Source organism: Acinonyx jubatus, chromosome B4 (assembly GCF_027475565.1).
Source record: "Acinonyx jubatus isolate Ajub_Pintada_27869175 chromosome B4, VMU_Ajub_asm_v1.0, whole genome shotgun sequence".
In the NCBI taxonomy this organism is placed as follows: domain Eukaryota; kingdom Metazoa; phylum Chordata; class Mammalia; order Carnivora; family Felidae; genus Acinonyx; species Acinonyx jubatus.
In genome coordinates, this window is record NC_069387.1 from 103,247,602 (window position 1) to 103,265,824 (window position 18,223).

General features: G+C 35.9%; 1 protein-coding gene across 8 annotated transcripts in view; it reads left to right on the plus strand.

Annotated features, from left to right (window-relative positions):
- Positions 1-18,223, plus strand: part of METTL25 (methyltransferase like 25) — a 161,212-nt gene that overhangs the window by 33,535 nt on the left and 109,454 nt on the right. For all 8 annotated transcript variants that reach the window (XM_053226542.1, XM_053226547.1, XM_053226548.1 and 5 more), the window contains exons 4-5: positions 6,032-6,628; positions 9,025-9,172. In XM_053226542.1, coding sequence (XP_053082517.1) covers positions 6,032-6,628; positions 9,025-9,172 — 745 coding nt within the window. The remainder of the gene's footprint in view (positions 1-6,031; positions 6,629-9,024; positions 9,173-18,223) is intronic.

Consider the following 18,223-nt stretch of genomic DNA (forward strand, 5'->3'; position numbering starts at 1 on the left):
TCCATGTCCAAGCTGTCTGGCACCTCTTTCCAGCTCCAGAGTTTTGTCTCAGGTGGGTTTGTGTTTCAAAACCCCGCACTTCATAGACCCTGGTGACTTGGATCTGCACCGACTCTCTGTGGGAGGGTCTTACTGAGCAATGGCCGGGTGCCGGCTTGCCCCAGAAAATGTTTGTGTGGTCATTCAGAGATTATGGCAAATCACAACACGCAGGCGGCCCCAGGTCTCACTGCTGCCTGGCATCTTTGTCCCAATGCCAGCAAACACTGCTCTCCGGGGGTCTGCTGGGACCTTTGGCTGTAGGGAGGCTGTATGACCTCTACCAAATGCTCTCCAAGGAGGGGAACCACTTCTCCCCATGTGGCACATGAACCCCTCAGTCTGCATTGCCTGCTTCTGAGGATTCACCCTACTTCCTCACCAGAGTGCCACCAGACAGTGATCTCCAAACCTTTAGACTGTGTGCTCCACTGTTTATAGAATCCTGGTGGTATTGAAACCCTCTCCTTTCTTCCCCTCAGTGGTTTTGGGGAACAAATTTCTTGTTTAGTCCCCTGCAAGTGTTTTCACTCTTTCTCTTTCTCTCCAGCTACTTTCAAGGGAATGTTTTTCCTGCAATCTCCAGATGCCCTCCACTCTCCCCCTTTCTCTTTCTGTTTGTGTCCTCTTTCTGTGAAAATGGCTCCATACCCTCCACAGCTTTTCTCTCCCCCAGTTCACCTCTCTGCTCCGTATACCTTGTGAGTTCTATGGCTTAAGTTATACAGATTGTTGTGTTCATCCTCAGATCAGTTTCCCAGGTATTCAAAATAGTTTGGTGCTGATCTACCTGTGTTTCAGGGATGAGACGAGTTCAGGGTCTCCATACTGCTCCACCATCTTAACTCCACCTCCAGCACAGTATTTTATTTCTAAAGTGCAGAGAAAAAATTTTGAAATACTTTAATGTATCATGTTAGGCCTGCTTTAAGGAGACTTTATTATAGCAGTGAGGCTTATTCTTAGTGAATGAAATAACCTAAAATACAGACTTACAAAGGCTTTCTCTTGATATCACTTTATAGCAGTATTTGATTCTCACAATAATGAAGTTTAAGATCTCTATTATATATGTACAGCTTTTACTTTTAAAATGCTGATTTAATAGGTACAGATTTCATGGGGATAGATAGAAACCCAGATTCCGAAATTCTTAACTTTACTAGTGACGACAGACACCAGAGAAGAAGACAAACGGAATTCATTTTTGATTCAACTATATTGCTGCCTACATGCCAGAAACCTTTGCCTCTCACTAACATTACCAAGGCTTCTTAACTTTTGTTTCCAGAATATGTTCATTCATTCATACCTGTGTGCATGCATTCATTTCACAGATATTTCATTAGTTCCTACCATGTGTCAGGCACTGTTATAGATACTGAGGATGCAGTAGTGAAAAAACAAAAAATATCTTTGCCTTTATGGCATTTATATTCTAATGAGGAGAGATAGATAAAAAAATGATCATAAGTATATTTTTTGTATATGTTGATACACTTTAAAGAGAAAAAAATAAATAAAAATAAAGGAAGTAGCTGATTCAGAGATGGGAATTAAAGTTTTTGATTAGGAAGGGAGGAACAAGTAACGCATTGTAAACTCATTTGAATTAAGACCTCTCTTGCTAGGTAAAAGTGTTATCCATTAGAATACCTGGACGAAAAAGCTTTTCAGGGAGAAGCAATAACATGCTCAATGATCCTACAGTAATACTATGCCTAGTGTCTTCTTAAAACAGCCAGTAAGCCAGTTAAACTCCATTGGAGAGAGCAGGGGCGAAGCAGTAGGAGCTGAGGTTGGAGTGGTAGAAGGCAGGTCATGAAGTTGTAGAGTCTCAGAGGCCATTGTGATATTTTGGGCTTTTATCCTGAATTAGATGGGAAACCATTGGACACACTGAATCACTCTGGTTGCTGTGTTGAGGAGCACTGTCTTTGCACTTTTTAACCATAGTCTTTATAGACATTCAGGCTAGTTCTTTCAGAAATTGGCTCCTATCTGAGCATGAGAAGAGCTTTGAGTTAAGGCAAAAATCCCAGTAACAAAGGAGATTAGTAAGAGATAAGATTAAAGTCAATGAGAGATTTTGCTAAGAAGAGAGGTATGATCAGATAGACTTGAGGGAAAGATGGGAGCAGGGAGACTATGAGGAGGTTGTTGCATTTAGCCAGGCTCAGGGTGCAGTTGCTGAGATTATAGATTTGCTCACATTTCATATGGAGAGTATAAGAGAAAGAAAGGAGTCCTAATCTCCACCTGGAAATATGTATGGAGATATCATTAACTATGATGGAGAATATTATGGGAAAGGCAGGTTTTACAGAGAATATCAAGAACTTCATTCTGAACACATTAGATTTGAAATTCTTATTAGATATTCAAGTGGAAATGTTTGGCAGACTGTTAGATATATGAGTATGAAGTTCATGGAAGAATTTCATACTGGATTTATAAATTTTAGGTTCATTAGCCTAGAATGGTAGTTAGATCTCTAGGTCAGACAACAAAGTATAACTCTTCTATATGAAGTATAGTACCATACTAAACAGAATTAGGAGACTAGGAAGATACCTCCCACCACGCATTGGACTGGAGAATCATTTATTTCCAAACCCATAAGTTGACCCAGGAAGGAAATGACTATTGTGGGTAAGGGATAGAAGATCAGGATGGTGGAGATTTTGCTATTCAGATCACATAGTTTGAAGGCAAAAAGTTGCACGGCATGTTCCTTAATTCCACAGAGGTTTTCATTGTATTGCTGACACTACATATTGCTACTAAAAGACCAATTTGGAGGGAGATAAAAGTCTACTTGGATTAATAAAATAGAAGTGTGAGTCAGCTGACAGATTTTCTAGGAAAATTTGCCCATTACTGAAAAGGTTTTTAGATGTTCTGTTGTGAACACATGATTCTTAGACTTTCTAGAGCCATCTTACAACCAGAGGAATTACAAATATCTTGATTCACAAGTGGAATTGGCCATAAACAGATTAAGGAGCAAACTCAATTATCTCTTGTTAAGAAAACATCTACATTGATAGGAACAAATGTGCTGATGCTAGCAACAACTCACTGTTTGCTAACTTTAAGCTTGTCATCAGCATCAGTGTGCTTCATGGAAGGAAAGGAATGGAGAGCTTCAGTTTCACTGGAGATTCAGATATGGGGAAACTAATAGAGTTTCTACTGCATAGCCCTTATATTTATGATATGTATTGTATCTTTAGTTAGGTTGTAATTCCTTAAGATCAAGATGTATAATGCTTATGTATTTCCCATAATATCTAGCCCAGAGATGAACATCAAAAGGGGTATAAGCTTATTTATGGGAATTATTTATTGGAGTGTCACGTATGAGTAACTCATTGGAGTGTTCATTTGAATTGCAAGATCCTAAATTTTTTGAGGACTTAATTATTGGCATTACTTCAAGTATAAGAGTGTTTTCTTGAGTGACTTATACCAGGTTTTAACTGATTTTAGGATAGACATAATAAGAGTAGATATTTCTTAAGAGAGTATTCCTATAATTGTCCATTTATTTCTTACGAAATGGCATGGCAGTACAATAATAATCTTGGTAATATTTCTCTTATTTTTAGCATTATTTAGGTATAATTTACATATTCACCAATTCTAGGTGTACATTTTGATTAATTTAGTAAGTGTCTGCAGTTGTGTAACCACCATCATAATAAAAAATATTTGTCACCATAAAAAGTTTCCTCATTCCCTTTCACAAAATATTTCTTTCTCCATTCTCAGGTAACTATTGAACTGCTTGCAGTTGTTTTTGTTTGTTTGTTTGTTTTGTTTTGTTTTTCTTTTTTTAAGTAAATTCTACCCCCAACGTGGGGCCCAAACTCATGGCCCCAAGATCAAGAGTCACCTGCTCTACCAACTGAGCAAGCTGAGCACCCCTGCTCTGCTTGTAGTATTGAATTTTCTAGAACATTGTGTAGATGGAATCAAATAGAATGAGAACTTGTTTTTGACTTGTTTCCTTTAGTTCACAGCTTTTAAGAGTCATCAATGTTGTATTTACTCTTGGTTTTTCCTTTATGCCATAGTATGAATATACTACAATTTGTTTTGCCATTTACAAGTTGATGGATATTTTAGATGTTATCATTTTTTTTTAGCTGCTATGAATATTCACATACAAGATTTTGTGTGGACATGCTTTCATTTGTCTTGGGTAAATAGCCTGGAATGGGATTTGTAGGTTGTAAGCTAAGTGTAAGTTTGAACTTTATAAGCTGCCAGTGTTTTCTAGAGTGCCTGTACCACTTGACATTTATGTGCATCTCGTTATGATTTTAGTTTGCATTTCCCTGATGACTAGTAATAGTAGGCATCTTTTCCTATTGGCCATTTGTATGTCTTCCTTAATGAAGTGTGCATTCAAATATTTAGCCAATTGTAAGTTGTTTGCTTGTCTTATTATTGAGTTGTAATATATATTTTTTATTTTGTATTTATATTTATTTGTATTTATTATATATTTTAATTTTTATATATTTATATATTATTATTTATATTATATTTATTCTATATTTTATATATTCTGGATACAAACAATTTGTCAGATATATATTTGCAAATATTTTTAACCACATTTTTAATAGCAAAATTTTTATTTTCATAAAGTCCATTTTTTCAATTAGTTCTTTTGTAGTTCATACTTTTTATGTCCTACATAAGAAAACTTTGCCAAGTGTCACAAAGATTTTCTCATGTTTTCTTCCAGAATTTAATAGTTTTTACTATCACATTTAGATTTGTGATCCACTTTTTTTTAATGTTTATTTATTTTTGAGAGAGAGAGCGTGAGCTGGGGAGGGGCAGAGAGAGACACAGAATCCGAAGCTGGCTCCAGGCTCCAAGCTGTCAGCAGGCCCAACAAGGGGCTTGGTCCCACAGACCATGAGATCATGACCTGAGCTAAAGTTGGATGCTTAACCGACTAAGCCACCCAGGTGCTCCTGATTTGTGATCGACTTTTAATTAATTTTTGTGTTTGCTGTGTGACAGGCATTTTTCCCCCAGACGTACATCCATTATACCAGTACCATTTGTTGAAAACATTATCTTCTCTATTGAATTACCTTAGCCATTTTGTCAAAAATTAGTTGATTATGTAAGTGTGAGTCTATTTCTGTTTTTGATTACTATAGTGTTATATTATTTCCTGAATCAGGGTAATCTTCCAACCTTATTTTTTTTTTCAAAATTGTTTTGGTTATACTAGGTACTCTGCCTTTTCATATAAACTGTAATATCAACTTGTGATTTTCTTTTTTTTTTTAAGAAATCTGCTGGGATTTTGATTAGGATTTTTGTTGAATATGTAAGTCATTTTGGGGGAATTGACATCTTCATTTTGAGTCTGCCATTTCATGAACATTCATTTCATGAATGATATATCTTTATTTAGATCTTTCAATTTTTTTCTCTGCTTTTATAGTTTTCAGTGAATAGGTATTTCAGAACCTTTGTTAAATTTATTCCTAGATATTCTATTTTTATGCTATTTTAATTCAATTTGTTTTAAATTTTATTATCTAATTGTTCTTTGCTATTATATATGTTTTGATGGTTCATTATTAATTTCTAATGATCCTGTATCCAGATGCATTGCTAAATTCACTTTATAGTTTTGTTAGCTTTTTGTATATTCCTGTAGACCTTCTGTAGACAATCATGTCCTCTATGAAGAGTGACAGTTTTATTTCCCATTAGGTCTTTTACATCTTTTCCTTGACATATTATACAGCGTAGAACCTCTTTTAAAATGTTGAATAAAATTGACAAAAGTGGTTGGTTTTTAATAGGAATCAAAGAATTAAAATAAAAAATAAACATAACAGGTTGTATAAATTATACAACCATTTCTTTATTTGTTTTTAAAAAAAGATATTGAGAATGTTTTCTATTCTTATCTGACTAAAATCCTTTCATTCATTCTTTTTTCTTACTTTAGGTAATTGACCTGGGTTCTGGAAAAGGCTACCTAAGCTCTTTTTTGTCCTTGAAGTATGGCTTAAAAGTTTATGGAATTGATTCCTCAAATACCAATACTCATGGAGCTAAGGAGAGAAACAGGAAATTGAAGAAACATTGGAAAGTCTATCATACTCGGTCAAAATTAGATGGCAATGGACTGGCATTAAAAATGGCAAAAGAAAGGAAAGTGCAAGATGAAATTAAATATAAAGTAGATATTGAGGGAATATGTAACAACAGTCCTGCAAATCAAGGAAAGATGTCTACCTCGGATTTTTTGCCAGATTTTTCGGATTCTGTAATTTCTAACATTAGAACACAAATGGAAAACCTACATGTGTATTCACATCGAGAAGAAAATTTGTGTTTTGAAAATGCCTTTTCTCTCATAGACCTTTTGCCTATTAATGCTGTAGAACCTACTTCATTGCAAACATCTAAGAGAAATATGTCTGAAGCAAATAAAGAGAGAAGAAAAATGATATCAAAGTCAAATGAATCAAATATATACTCACCTTTAACATCTTTTATCACTGCTGATTCAGAACTGCATGATATTATTAAAGACCTGGAGGTGATTTCACTTTTGAATTCCTTAATTTAATTTACAAAAATACTCTTAAGACATAGAGTTAAATTTTAATAGTAGCTTACTTAACCTACATATCTTATTTGATTACATTAATCTAAAGGACCAAGAAAATAAAATTATATGCAGTTTTTCATGATTCCTATAGCTGTAAAATCTGCCAAGAGTATAAAATCTGACAATCAGACAATTAACAGTTTTCCAGAATAGAGTGCCCTCCACTCATTTCAAGCCTTCTAAATCAAACAAGTACTAGCACAAAAGCTAGCAAGATAAGTTTTATTATGCAATGTAGGGATTTTCAAAATTCCAGTCCAAGAAAACTCTTAACATTTTAATTTAAATTTTCAGTAAAAGGGTAGCTAGGGCAATATTATGTTTCACATTTACCTTGGTAACCAAATAATGCAATTTTCTTGAGCAAAAGTAGCTTGAGTATTTTTTAAATGAATTGAACTTTTTCTAAACTATAAGTAATTCAGATCATGTAATTGAGAGACAAAATATCTTAATTAAAGGCAGTATTGCATGTTAAGTAGAGGAGATTCTAGAAATCATTTGGCCTCATTATCTTAAAAAACAATGTAGCTTTTGAAGTTGTTATACTCTATTCTTACTAAATTTTTCAAAAATTTTTCCCTAAAGAAATGAATAAACAAAAGATAGTAGAGTTTCTTGTAAATTTCAATTCCTGTTTGGTAACTAACTAGTATTTTTATTTAATCCTTGTTTGGTAGTCAACCAGTGTTTTGTCCTTTTAGAATGAGGAATTTTTTTTTCTGAACATTTGTATTTCACTAGATAAGGGAAACTGGTTAGTTCTCATTAATTGTTTTACCTACATATGAAATCAGTAATTAAGTTATACCTTAACTTTCTCTTAGGGATAAACAATCCCAATTACTTTAACTAACTTCAAAATACATAAATTTTAGTGCTTATTATCATATGTTTATATTTTTCAAAATCTTGTTGAAAGTGTATGATCAAAGCTATATGCAAACTATTATAAGAATCTGTCTAATATAAGATGTACTGGGCGAATATTTCTTGAGTCCTACAGTGAATTAACATAATAACCCAAATTAATTAATACCTCCCCTCTCCTCTTTATAACAACATATATAATATTTAAATATTTTATCATTAGGATAAAATAGTGATTGCATATTTTTGTCTGCCACTTGATAATATTATTAACTAATATCATATGATGACTATAGTAAAGAATGAAGTTAAATGTTCTTGTATTATCTTTAGGCAGAACTAAGCTAAGTTTAAAGAGAGAGATTTAGGGGCGCCTGGGTGGCTTAGTCAGTTAAGTGTCAGACTTCGGCTAATGTCATGATCTCACCGTTTGTGAGTTTGAGCCCCACGTAGGGCTCTGTGCTGACAGCTCAGAGCCCAGAGTCTGCTTCAGATTCTGTGTCTCCCTCTCTCTCTGTTTCACTCACGCTGTATTTCCCTCTCTCAAAAATGAATAAACATTAAAAAAAATGTTTTTAAAGAGAGAGATTTATACCTGTCTTACACATATATCATGATGATGATAAGACTAGAAAGCACTTACTGAATTTTATTGTGTGCTAGAGATTTTACTATGTCATTTTACCAGTATTAACTTATTTACGTTTTATCCACTGAGGTAGGGACTATTATTATACTCATTTTCCAGATGAGGAAGTTAGAACAAACTTGGTATAATGATTAAGCTCTGTGAATATATGTGTTTGTTCCCATTCTGTATGTGTGTACGTTTAAATTAGGCTTTGGGCAATTAGAAGAAACATTTCATCGGAGAAGTGTTACATAAAATTCATGTTATAACATTAGTTTAAAACAAAAATTTTCTATTGAGTTTAATATTGCCACATTTTATGCAATGAATATACTTTTTTGGTGTTGGAGTAGAATTGCCAACTTAACACACTTATTCTTAATGACAACGTTTTGAAAGTTTTGATAGGCAGTTTGTACAGAAGTGCATAAAAAAACTGACTAAAAGGTGTAAATGTGTCTCAAATCACAAGTTTGTCCTAGTAATGGATGCTACATTTGACTGGCCAGCCTTTAATTTGGCTAATAGTTAAGCAAACAGTAGTTGTAAAAGAGATCAGAGAAAATTCAAACAGATAAGTAATCAAAACCACTAGAAAGTCAACTCAAAAGTATGTTAGTTGTGATGAAAGATCTTACACACTTTGCCTATAAAGGAAATAATTATTCATAATGAAAAAAAAAACATAGAATACTTTCTAGGTAGAATTTGATCATTTTTAAAAGCTCCATATAGTCTAACGAACATTTAAAATCTTCACCTGAAATGTTTTTTTAGCCCTCCTCTTAATGCCAAAATTTATTTTTTCTTCTCATTGTTAAAGGATTGTTTGATGGTAGGCCTCCATACTTGCGGTGATCTTGCTCCAAATACCCTGCGAATATTTACTTCCCAGCCTGAAATCAAGGGAGTTTGCAGTGTGGGTTGTTGCTATCACCTCTTAACTGAAGAATTTGAAAACGTGCACAAAGGTACAAAGTTTTCCATGTCTCATAGTTCTCTTTATTTGAGCATAATGGCTACTTTGTATCTCTCCTTTTTATTGTTGACAGTAACATTTGAATTAACATTTGAGCATATCTGATTTCCTTGCAATTTTAATGTTACCACAAAAGAAATTTGATGTCCAACACCTCATGTAATATTATAGGATTTTTTTTTGTTCATAAAATGGTCTTAATGAGTGCTAAAAACTGTAAATATTTAAAAATTTTATGTGGTAAATTTTACAGAACTTCTGTTTAAAAATACTTGTAATAGATAGATTTGCTTAAATAGTAAAGCTGAGTTAGTTTGAGGTGAATGTACTGTGGCAAAGTTTGCTTTCATTTCCAAAGCCTCTGTTTTGTAAAGAATATTGATAATTTTTTGAAGAAAGTTCTTTACTGTATTTTGAAGAGTCAACATACTCTGGTTTTAAAAATCTGCATAACTGCTGCTCTGGGAAACAGTGTGGAAGTTCCTCCAAAAATTAAAAATAGAACTACCCTATGACCCAGCAGTAGCACTGCTAGAAATTTACCCAAGGGACACAGGAGTGCTGATGTACAGGGGCACATGTACCCCAATGTTTATAGCAGCACTTTCAACAATAGCCAAATTATGGAAAGAGCCTAAATGTCCATCAACTGACGAATGGAGAAAGAAGATGTGGTTTATATATACAATGAAATACTACTTGGCACTGAGAAAGAATGAAATGTGGCCTTTTGCAGCAACGTGGATGGAACCTGGAGGGTATTATGCTAAGTGAAATGAGTCAGGCAGAGAAAGACAGATACCATATCTCTTCACTCGTATATGGATCCTGAGAAACTTAACAGAAGACCAGGGGGGAGGGAAAAGGGGGGAAAAAGTTACAGAGAGGGAGGAAGGCAAACCATAAGAGACTCTTAAGTACTGAGAACAAACTGAGGGTTGATGGGGGGTGGGAGGCAGGGGAAGGGGGGTGATGAGTATTGAGGAGGGCACCTTTTGGAATGAGCACTAGGTGTTGTATGGAAGCCAATTTGACAATATATTTAATATAAAAATAAATCAAAAAATAAAAATGATTAAAGGTAAACAAAAATAAAATAAAAGTCTGCATAACTGTGCAATTGCATCAAAACAATATTCAGACTGCTGTCTGGACTGAGAAGGTACCTGAGGAACAAGGTAGAGTATTGTGGGAAGACTTGCATCCCCTGGCCTTTCCAGAGCAGCTCCTGAAATTCCTCTGTTTCATCCACTTGATACGTTATATCTCTCCATAAGGTATGGTTTCAAAACCTCTGGTTCAGATTAGGTGGTTATTCAGTCTATTAACATTAGCAGCTCTCTTTTCTATTAGTATAATGAAGTCTTTATCAACAGCTAGCACCCACTTGCTAAGAATTTTTAGGTTAAGAATATGTGTGCATATGGATGGGATTTATGCTTTTCTCAGTTTTAAAACCCAGGTAAATATGAAGTTTTGATTGTTTTCATTTAGTCATGTTCAAGAGGTAAAAAAATTATGATTGTATAACTCTACTGAAATTTGACTGGGTGACATAGAGGTCATCCTTAAAACTGACAAAAATTTTTATGAAATAAAAGTTAATAGAATTTGAATTCTTTTATGTGTTTTCAAAACTCTCTTTTGGGAAAGGTGCACACAAGTAAGGTTGTAAATACGTAGACATATACAGAGTGAGAGAAAGCAAATTGGCAAAAAGTTAACAACAGTTTGATTTAGATGGAGCATATATATATATTTGTTATGCCATTATTTCCAACTTTTCTCTGAGTACAAAAATTTTCAACATAAAAATTGGGAGGGAAGTGAACCTAAAACTAGAAAAGTGTTTATACCAAACTATATACGCATATATTTACATTATTTTACAGTCTTTTTATTCATCTTCCCTAGAAGAAATGAAGAATGTTACCTTTAATACAATCAGAGTCTTAACAGCTTTTAAAATATTAAATGAGTAATGTTTTCCTGCATCAGCAATAGTGTAAGGTTCTATGTAAGGGGGAGGTTTGATTCTTAGTTCAAGAGCTTCCTCTTCTGAGGGTACAGTGAAATGGAGTTTCTTTAATAATCAGCTCCTTTTGCGGGAAGGTGTGGATGCTCGATGTGTCCTTTAATTCAGAGATGCTGTCCTGCAACATAAGATCTTTCATTTTAGGGGCGCCTGGGTGGCTCAGTCGGTTGAGCGTCTGACTTCAGCTCAGGTCATGATCTCACAGCTTGTGAGTTCAAGCCCCGTGTCAGGCTCTGTGCTGACAGCTCAGAGCTGCTGCCTGCTTCCGATCCTGTGCCTTCTTCTCTCTCTGACCTTTCCCCACTCCCACTTTGTCTCACTATGTCTCTCAAAAATAAATGTAAAAAAAAAAAAAAAAAGGTCCTTCATTTCAGCTGCCTTCTTGCTTCTTTCATTTTATGGTCATCATGCCCTCAGAGATGCCTTCCCCTTCCTAAGGACCCCTCTCTCCTCTTGAGGCAGTGCCTGCCATCTTAGGACTGCCGTCTGTGGTCCTGCTGGACCTTTGCAGCCATTGCTGTGTATAATCAGGTCTCAGACCTGATCTCAGTACTTCCCACCACCGTCGAGATCCTCTTTTTCAGCTTTGTTTTGTATTCTCTGTCACACCCATTTTTCCACACCTGAATCTCCCTCTGGAGTGATCGCCTTAGCTGGTTCTGTCACTTTGGGATGTTTATTTACTAACCCACAATTGAATCAAAATTTGTAGTTTAGTTGAGGCTGTATTTCATACTGGTAGGAGATAATATGATTGAATAAATGTTTCTTGGCCAGCTACTGTCTTCAAGGCATGGTACTTGGCACTTCATGTACAATAAAGAGAGATGAGGGAGGGGCTCATAAAAGTACTTTGGGAAAGAAGTAAAAGACTCAAATAGATGACAGGCAGAGTTCAGTGTAGTTCAACATTCATCAAATGCCCCCTATGTTCCATACTGTGCTAAGCAGTGATGATATTAAAATGTAAGAGATATCATCTTCACCCTCAAGGGATTAAAAAAAAAAAAATAGCCCTTAATCCTAGGAACAAGATAGTCCCTGTTAGTAACTTCGTTTGTAAAAAATCATTTAGAATTTAGAATACGAAGTTCCAATAATATAGAAAGATTTTTAGAATGAAAATAAAAGTTTCCCCACCCATATTTTTGGTTTCTTGTGTGTTTTTCCAGGAAAGAAAATGTATACATATATGTGCACACTCTATATTCTTATGTTTTAGGGAACCAAAAGATAAACAGTTTATTACCTTATTTTTTTCACTTAACATATTATGATGATCTTTCTATATCATCACATAGGATGTTGCCTTATTCTTTTTAATGATTCCAAGGTATTTCATATGCTATTTTTTTTTATTTATTCAGTCTTAAGTAGTTATATTTTCTTAAAATAGTGGTACTTTTCTTTCAGCAAACCAAAATTTAATGAACAGTTGGTCGGGTCAATGTAAAGTTTGGAGAACACAAAATATGGCACCAGTGTTTCTATTTTCTGATCCTCAAACATTAGTTTCAAAGGAGTGTAGTAAGTACTATAAGACAGAATATTACACCTGTGTTTTATAGCAGAATAACATGTAGCCCAGTCTTTGAGGGAGGGATGGGAGCTGATGTTGAGTTCCCAGGGTGGCAATACCCACTGTGTCTTAAAAGGTCAGCAGGAGTTAATCAGACAAAGAAGTGGAAAAGGTATTGCAGGCAGTAAACAAAGGCATGGGGTAGTAAGTGTTCAAAATCGTTTCATTCTCTTTGCCTTTCATAGTTACTGTTTCTCTTTGTCTTTTCTCCCATCCTGTTTTTCCTTGTGTCTTTCTCAGAGGCAGTGATAATGGTAATCCTAATGATCATTTCAGTGGATAGAAAAGTAGTTTTTAGACTGAATGAGACCTCTGTTTTCTCATTTCAGTTTACCCACAAATCATTTCCCCAGAATCTCTTCTTGATTCTCTTAGTTTATTTATTTAATACTTAGCCATTCATAAAATAATCTTTGGATCTTCTGCGAAGATTAAACTAAACACCTACAAATTTCACACTCTGGAAATGGAAGTCTCTCAGTTAACAGATCTCAAGCATTGCTCGTGGGTCCTTTCCTTCTCTAGAGTGGAAGTTGCCATTGTTCACTGAGTTGATATGACATTTTTGGCCCCAGGATCTAGACAAGAAAAAAATGTTGGGAAGGTTTGTTAAGCTGTGTCCAGCAGCTGCAGACTTATTTTCCCTCCTATAGGCAGAGTCAATGCTGGGAAAGGGCTTCCTATCAAAACTATCTTAGCTGAGATTATCAGGCAAAGAATACTAGGCTTAAGTGGGAAAAGCTAATAGTATTTTAGTGCTGCTTGCATTTCTTATGCATACCTGAAACAAACAAAGTTGGGAGTTTTACTTGTCAGGAAAGCGAAGGATAAGCAGAAAACAACAGGACTGAGTGATATGAAGGAAGCAGGTGGAGATGTATTACAACATGAGTACCTTCAAATGTTTTGGAGGTCAAGGAAAGCGGTGGAAAGCCAAAAGATAGGAGAAAAATATAGAAAAAGAAGTCATAGAGGAGTAACAAAGGCAACCCAATCCTATTTACGTTGCAGTTTTGCCGAGCTTTGGACTGACACATTTTCTCATCTCAAAAGCCAGATGGCAAAGGTAACTTATTCCTTCTCTCTTTCCCATACCCTTGTCTCCATTTTCTTGCCCTGTCTTGGCTGTGGTGAAAGAAAGAAGAGATGAACCGTCTCCTGCAAGTTTTATAATAGTGTTTCTTAATTCTGGCTGCCCAGCTGGATCAAGTATGATGCTTTCAGTATATAGATGCCAGGGACCTGCTTCTGACTTGCTGAATTATAATCTCCAGGAATGGCACTTGAATATAAATGTTTTTAAGAAGCTCTATAGGTAATTCTGATGAACAGCATGTTTGAAAAACAAGATATTTATTATGGTTCTGTTAGGAGACATACAGAATTCTAAAAGATGATTTGTGGAAATCTATTCAAGATTATTTAGGGGCGCCTGGGTGGCTCAGTTGGTTAAGCACCTGACTTTGGCTCAAGTCATGATCTCACAGTTCGTGGGTTCAGACCGCAAATGTTATTCTGCTATAACATTCTCTCAGTGTGGAGCCCGCCTGGGACATGCGTGTGTGTGTGTGCATGCTCTCTCTCTTGCGCGTGTGCTCTCTCTCTCTCTCTCTTAAAAGAAATAAATAAACTTTAAAACAAAAGATTATTTACAGTTATTTTGACCTCTCCCATACACAGACTTAGAAACTTTGTTCACATGCAAATTTGCAGATCCAAACCAAAGGCTGACCCCAAAAGGGCCCAGGAGGGCATATCAAAGTCCAGGGTGCAGAGTGCTAGAATAATTAACCCATAAAAGGTCCTTGAAGTACAGAGCTTAGACTAAAACCTGGGGAAACCAAATATAGAGGGCAGGATACCATGTAATAAATGCATAATAAACTTAAGGGCTAGAAACGAGACAAAATCAAGGGGAAAAATACAGGACAAGCAAAGGAACATGCAAGATAATTATGAATACTACTAAAATTCTGATAGCTTAACTTGGTTGATGAGCAGGTGTGTGTGTGTGTGTGTGTGTGTGTCTGTGTGTGTGTGTATGTGAAGGCAGACAACAGCAAACAGTTTATTATGGACTATATAGCAGTACCTATTTGGATAGATAGAATATGGATATAGTCTTATTTTGTATATACAATATATGCTATATCGTTCTTGTATTCCTTACTAAAATGGGAATCCACCACTGTATAGTTCGATCAGTACATTAAAACTAACTTACAGGGCATGAGGTTTGCATCCACAGAGTTGGCATATTCCCTGTCATAGATCTAGCACTCAGGTTCCATGGAGTTATATCTCTGAATGGTCAAGTGTGTCATGTGTCTCTCCCTTCATATCTTACACACCTGCCCCTCGCCCTCACTTTGTTTACACAGCTGGTTTTCAGTTTGAATTGGGGCAGTGTTGCCCTTTGGGATGTGAATTTTAGTTATTAATAGTCCAACGTAGTATAGTCAGAAAGTCTGGTATGTGCACTGCAACTTTTCATGATGATACGTACTGTGCAAACAATATGTGTTGTACATGATATGTTTACCCAGTGTACTGTGGTAGATCGTGGAGGTGGCCTGCCATGAATGTCAGTTTTCAAAAATACCTCAGAGCTCTCTGAGTCATTATGAATACCGAAGTTATACCATATGTTTTAAAGACTGCTTTTAAATATTTATACATTATGAGCCAGTGGTTCCTAGGAGAACAAGAAATACCAGAAACAGTTTTATTGCAGTGCTTTACAGAATGTATATTTTCCCAAGCTTGAATTGTGTCAGCATTTTGTCTTCATATTGATTATTACTGTCATAATTAACTTGAAAGACTTACATCATTTTCTCCCCCAGAAGTCGGAGGAGAAATTCTTCCGGTTGTTTTTTCTGTAAAGGTAGAAAAGCGCTAGAGGAAACACTACTGATTACCTATCTAGATCCACATATTTCTTTTTCCTTGCTAACTGAATTATAATTTTTTTCAGGCATCAGTCTTTAAGAAGATTGTACCCTTCTATCGCCTCAGAAATAGATGGCTTTCTTCTTCTTCTTTTTTTTTTTTTTTTTAATAATTTCTATACCCAACATGGAGCTCGAACTAATGACCCTGAGATAAAAAGTCACATGCTTTTCTCATTCAGCCAGCCGGGCACCACAGAAATAGAGGACTTTCAGTCTCAATTAATTATGGTAATTTCATTTATTTAGGAATGGATATTACCAATGAAGCATGAGGAACATATCTCCTAGGGGGTTTCCTAGGAAGTTTTTATGTTTTCCTTAAAACTGAGCACAAAGCAGGAAAACACTTTTTTTTTCTTTGCCTCTGGACTTGGTCATTTGTATGTGTTTGTTGAGCTTCACAGAAGTATTTATATCTGTCTGTCATGTATTCTGTCAGAAATTGGTGTTAGTGGAAAAAAAAAGAATTGGTGTTAGTGCTCTGTGTCCTTTGGGCCCAGTCTGAGGGACTTTTCCTCTAAATGTATGTGACCGTTGCAGAGGCTTAGGAGTACAGGAGGAGTGGAGAAAGATCTAGGACCTTGGAGAGTCACCTCAGGTGGTTTTATAGCACTTCTAACCTGGCCTCCATAGGAAGTGCCTCCTAGGAGCGCCTCTTGTTAGGGCACAGATGTGTGCTCGGGTCTTTCCCCAGCCCGCCTCTGAGCCCAGTGCCAGGCGGTCTTCTCCTACCGTCAGTACCTTCATGTCCCCCCCCCCCCCCCGGAATTAATGTGTTACAGGGTATTAAGGTGATTCTCCCATAGATCCCCCTCCGTTTACTTTTGTTTTGTTTTCAACCACAGGAGGACTGCAGAAAGTCTTTTAGTGGCATCTTTCAATCTGGTTGTGCCATTTCTGTATCAAATGGAAAATTTTCAAAGTCACATAATACCTCTCATATTACAGTTTCCCTATTTATGTCACCAGTAGGAATTTTAAGGGAGCTAGATACCTATATAGTCATCTGCACTGTCTCTGAGGATTAACTTTTGATATAATTGCTTTAAATTTAGAAGTACTTCATGGGGAAAGGCATCTGGAAGTTGAAAAAAAAAAAAGATCTTGAGCATATCATTTGAAAATTGTAGCATACTGTTTAAAAATAAGTTTATCTTATATTTAGAGATTTGTCAGATATCTAGTGTATGGTATACTCCTATGATAGTATTAGGTGGTTAATATCAGCATTAAACAGGCATTGTATCATACAGAAAGGTATGGCTAATTTCTTAGTCAAAGTAATAGGAGTGACTTAATCCCATCATTGCAAGAATACATAGAATTGCTGTCTTTTCAGTAAAGACTTGACATTATTTTCTGCCTCCTATGATATATATGTATTTTATTATACAAATATTTTTTGTCTACTGTGGTCTTTTAATACTGGAAGTTTGACAAATGTAGAGGAATAAAGCATGGTTTCTTTTTTCAAAACAGCATATATTTGACTTCCAGCAGTGTGGGGGGTGTGATTTTTCCGAGGAATCCTCCTACAGGTTCAGCTAGATCCTGGCTAAATTAGAACATGTATTTTTTTAAGCATTGCTGAGTCAACAAAAAATAAGGAAAATCTCTATGGATCAAGAAAAATCAAAACCTAACATTTAAAAAGAGAGAAGAGGAAGAGGAGTTGAAACCAGAGCAGGGAACTGGAGTCATAATGTAGCAAACAGTGTTGTCCTGAGGCAATTGCTTGTCACAGTGGGATCTAGAGACTGATGTTGGGCCTCCTGCATGGTGGGGGAGCTGAACCTGAAAAGTCCATACTAAGCCATGACCTGAATGAGACAAAGCAGTTTTCAGTTGGCTCTCTACAGAAGCAAAATCAAATCCTTGTGAGGGAATACTTCCCAAGTTCAGGCCCTTGGAATTTCCATAGATAAAATCTACCAAATATAAGATCAAAAATTAATAAACAAACTAAATCACAAAATATGTCTGGCTGGACATAACCTAAATGCCCCCACCCCTATTCAACTAAAAATGCTGAATATAGTTAAATTTCATTTCTTAAAAGTATTGAAATACTGGAAAGATACATAGTATTTGCCCAGTCAAGATATAAGAGAATGTAGGGTTCCACAAAGATAATGGTAGCACTGAAGGCGCTAAGGGAATTTTGTGTACCAGGGCAAACTGGAGCTTTGGTTTCATAGCCCTAAAAGGTGTAGGCTACAAATAATAAAACCTACAGCTAGGTACACACAGAAGGGAGTCTCATAGGACACAGTCTCATAAGTTGAGACCACAAAGCTGAGGACTAAAGTTAGGGCAGCAGTAGTAGGAATAGCGTAAATTAGGAAAACTTTAGAAACATTTATGTTTGGGGCGCCTGGGTGGCTCAGTTGGTTAAGCATCTGACTTCACTCAGGTCATGGTCCCACGGTTCATGAGTTTGAGCCCCAAGTCAGGCTCTGTGCTGACAGCTCGGAG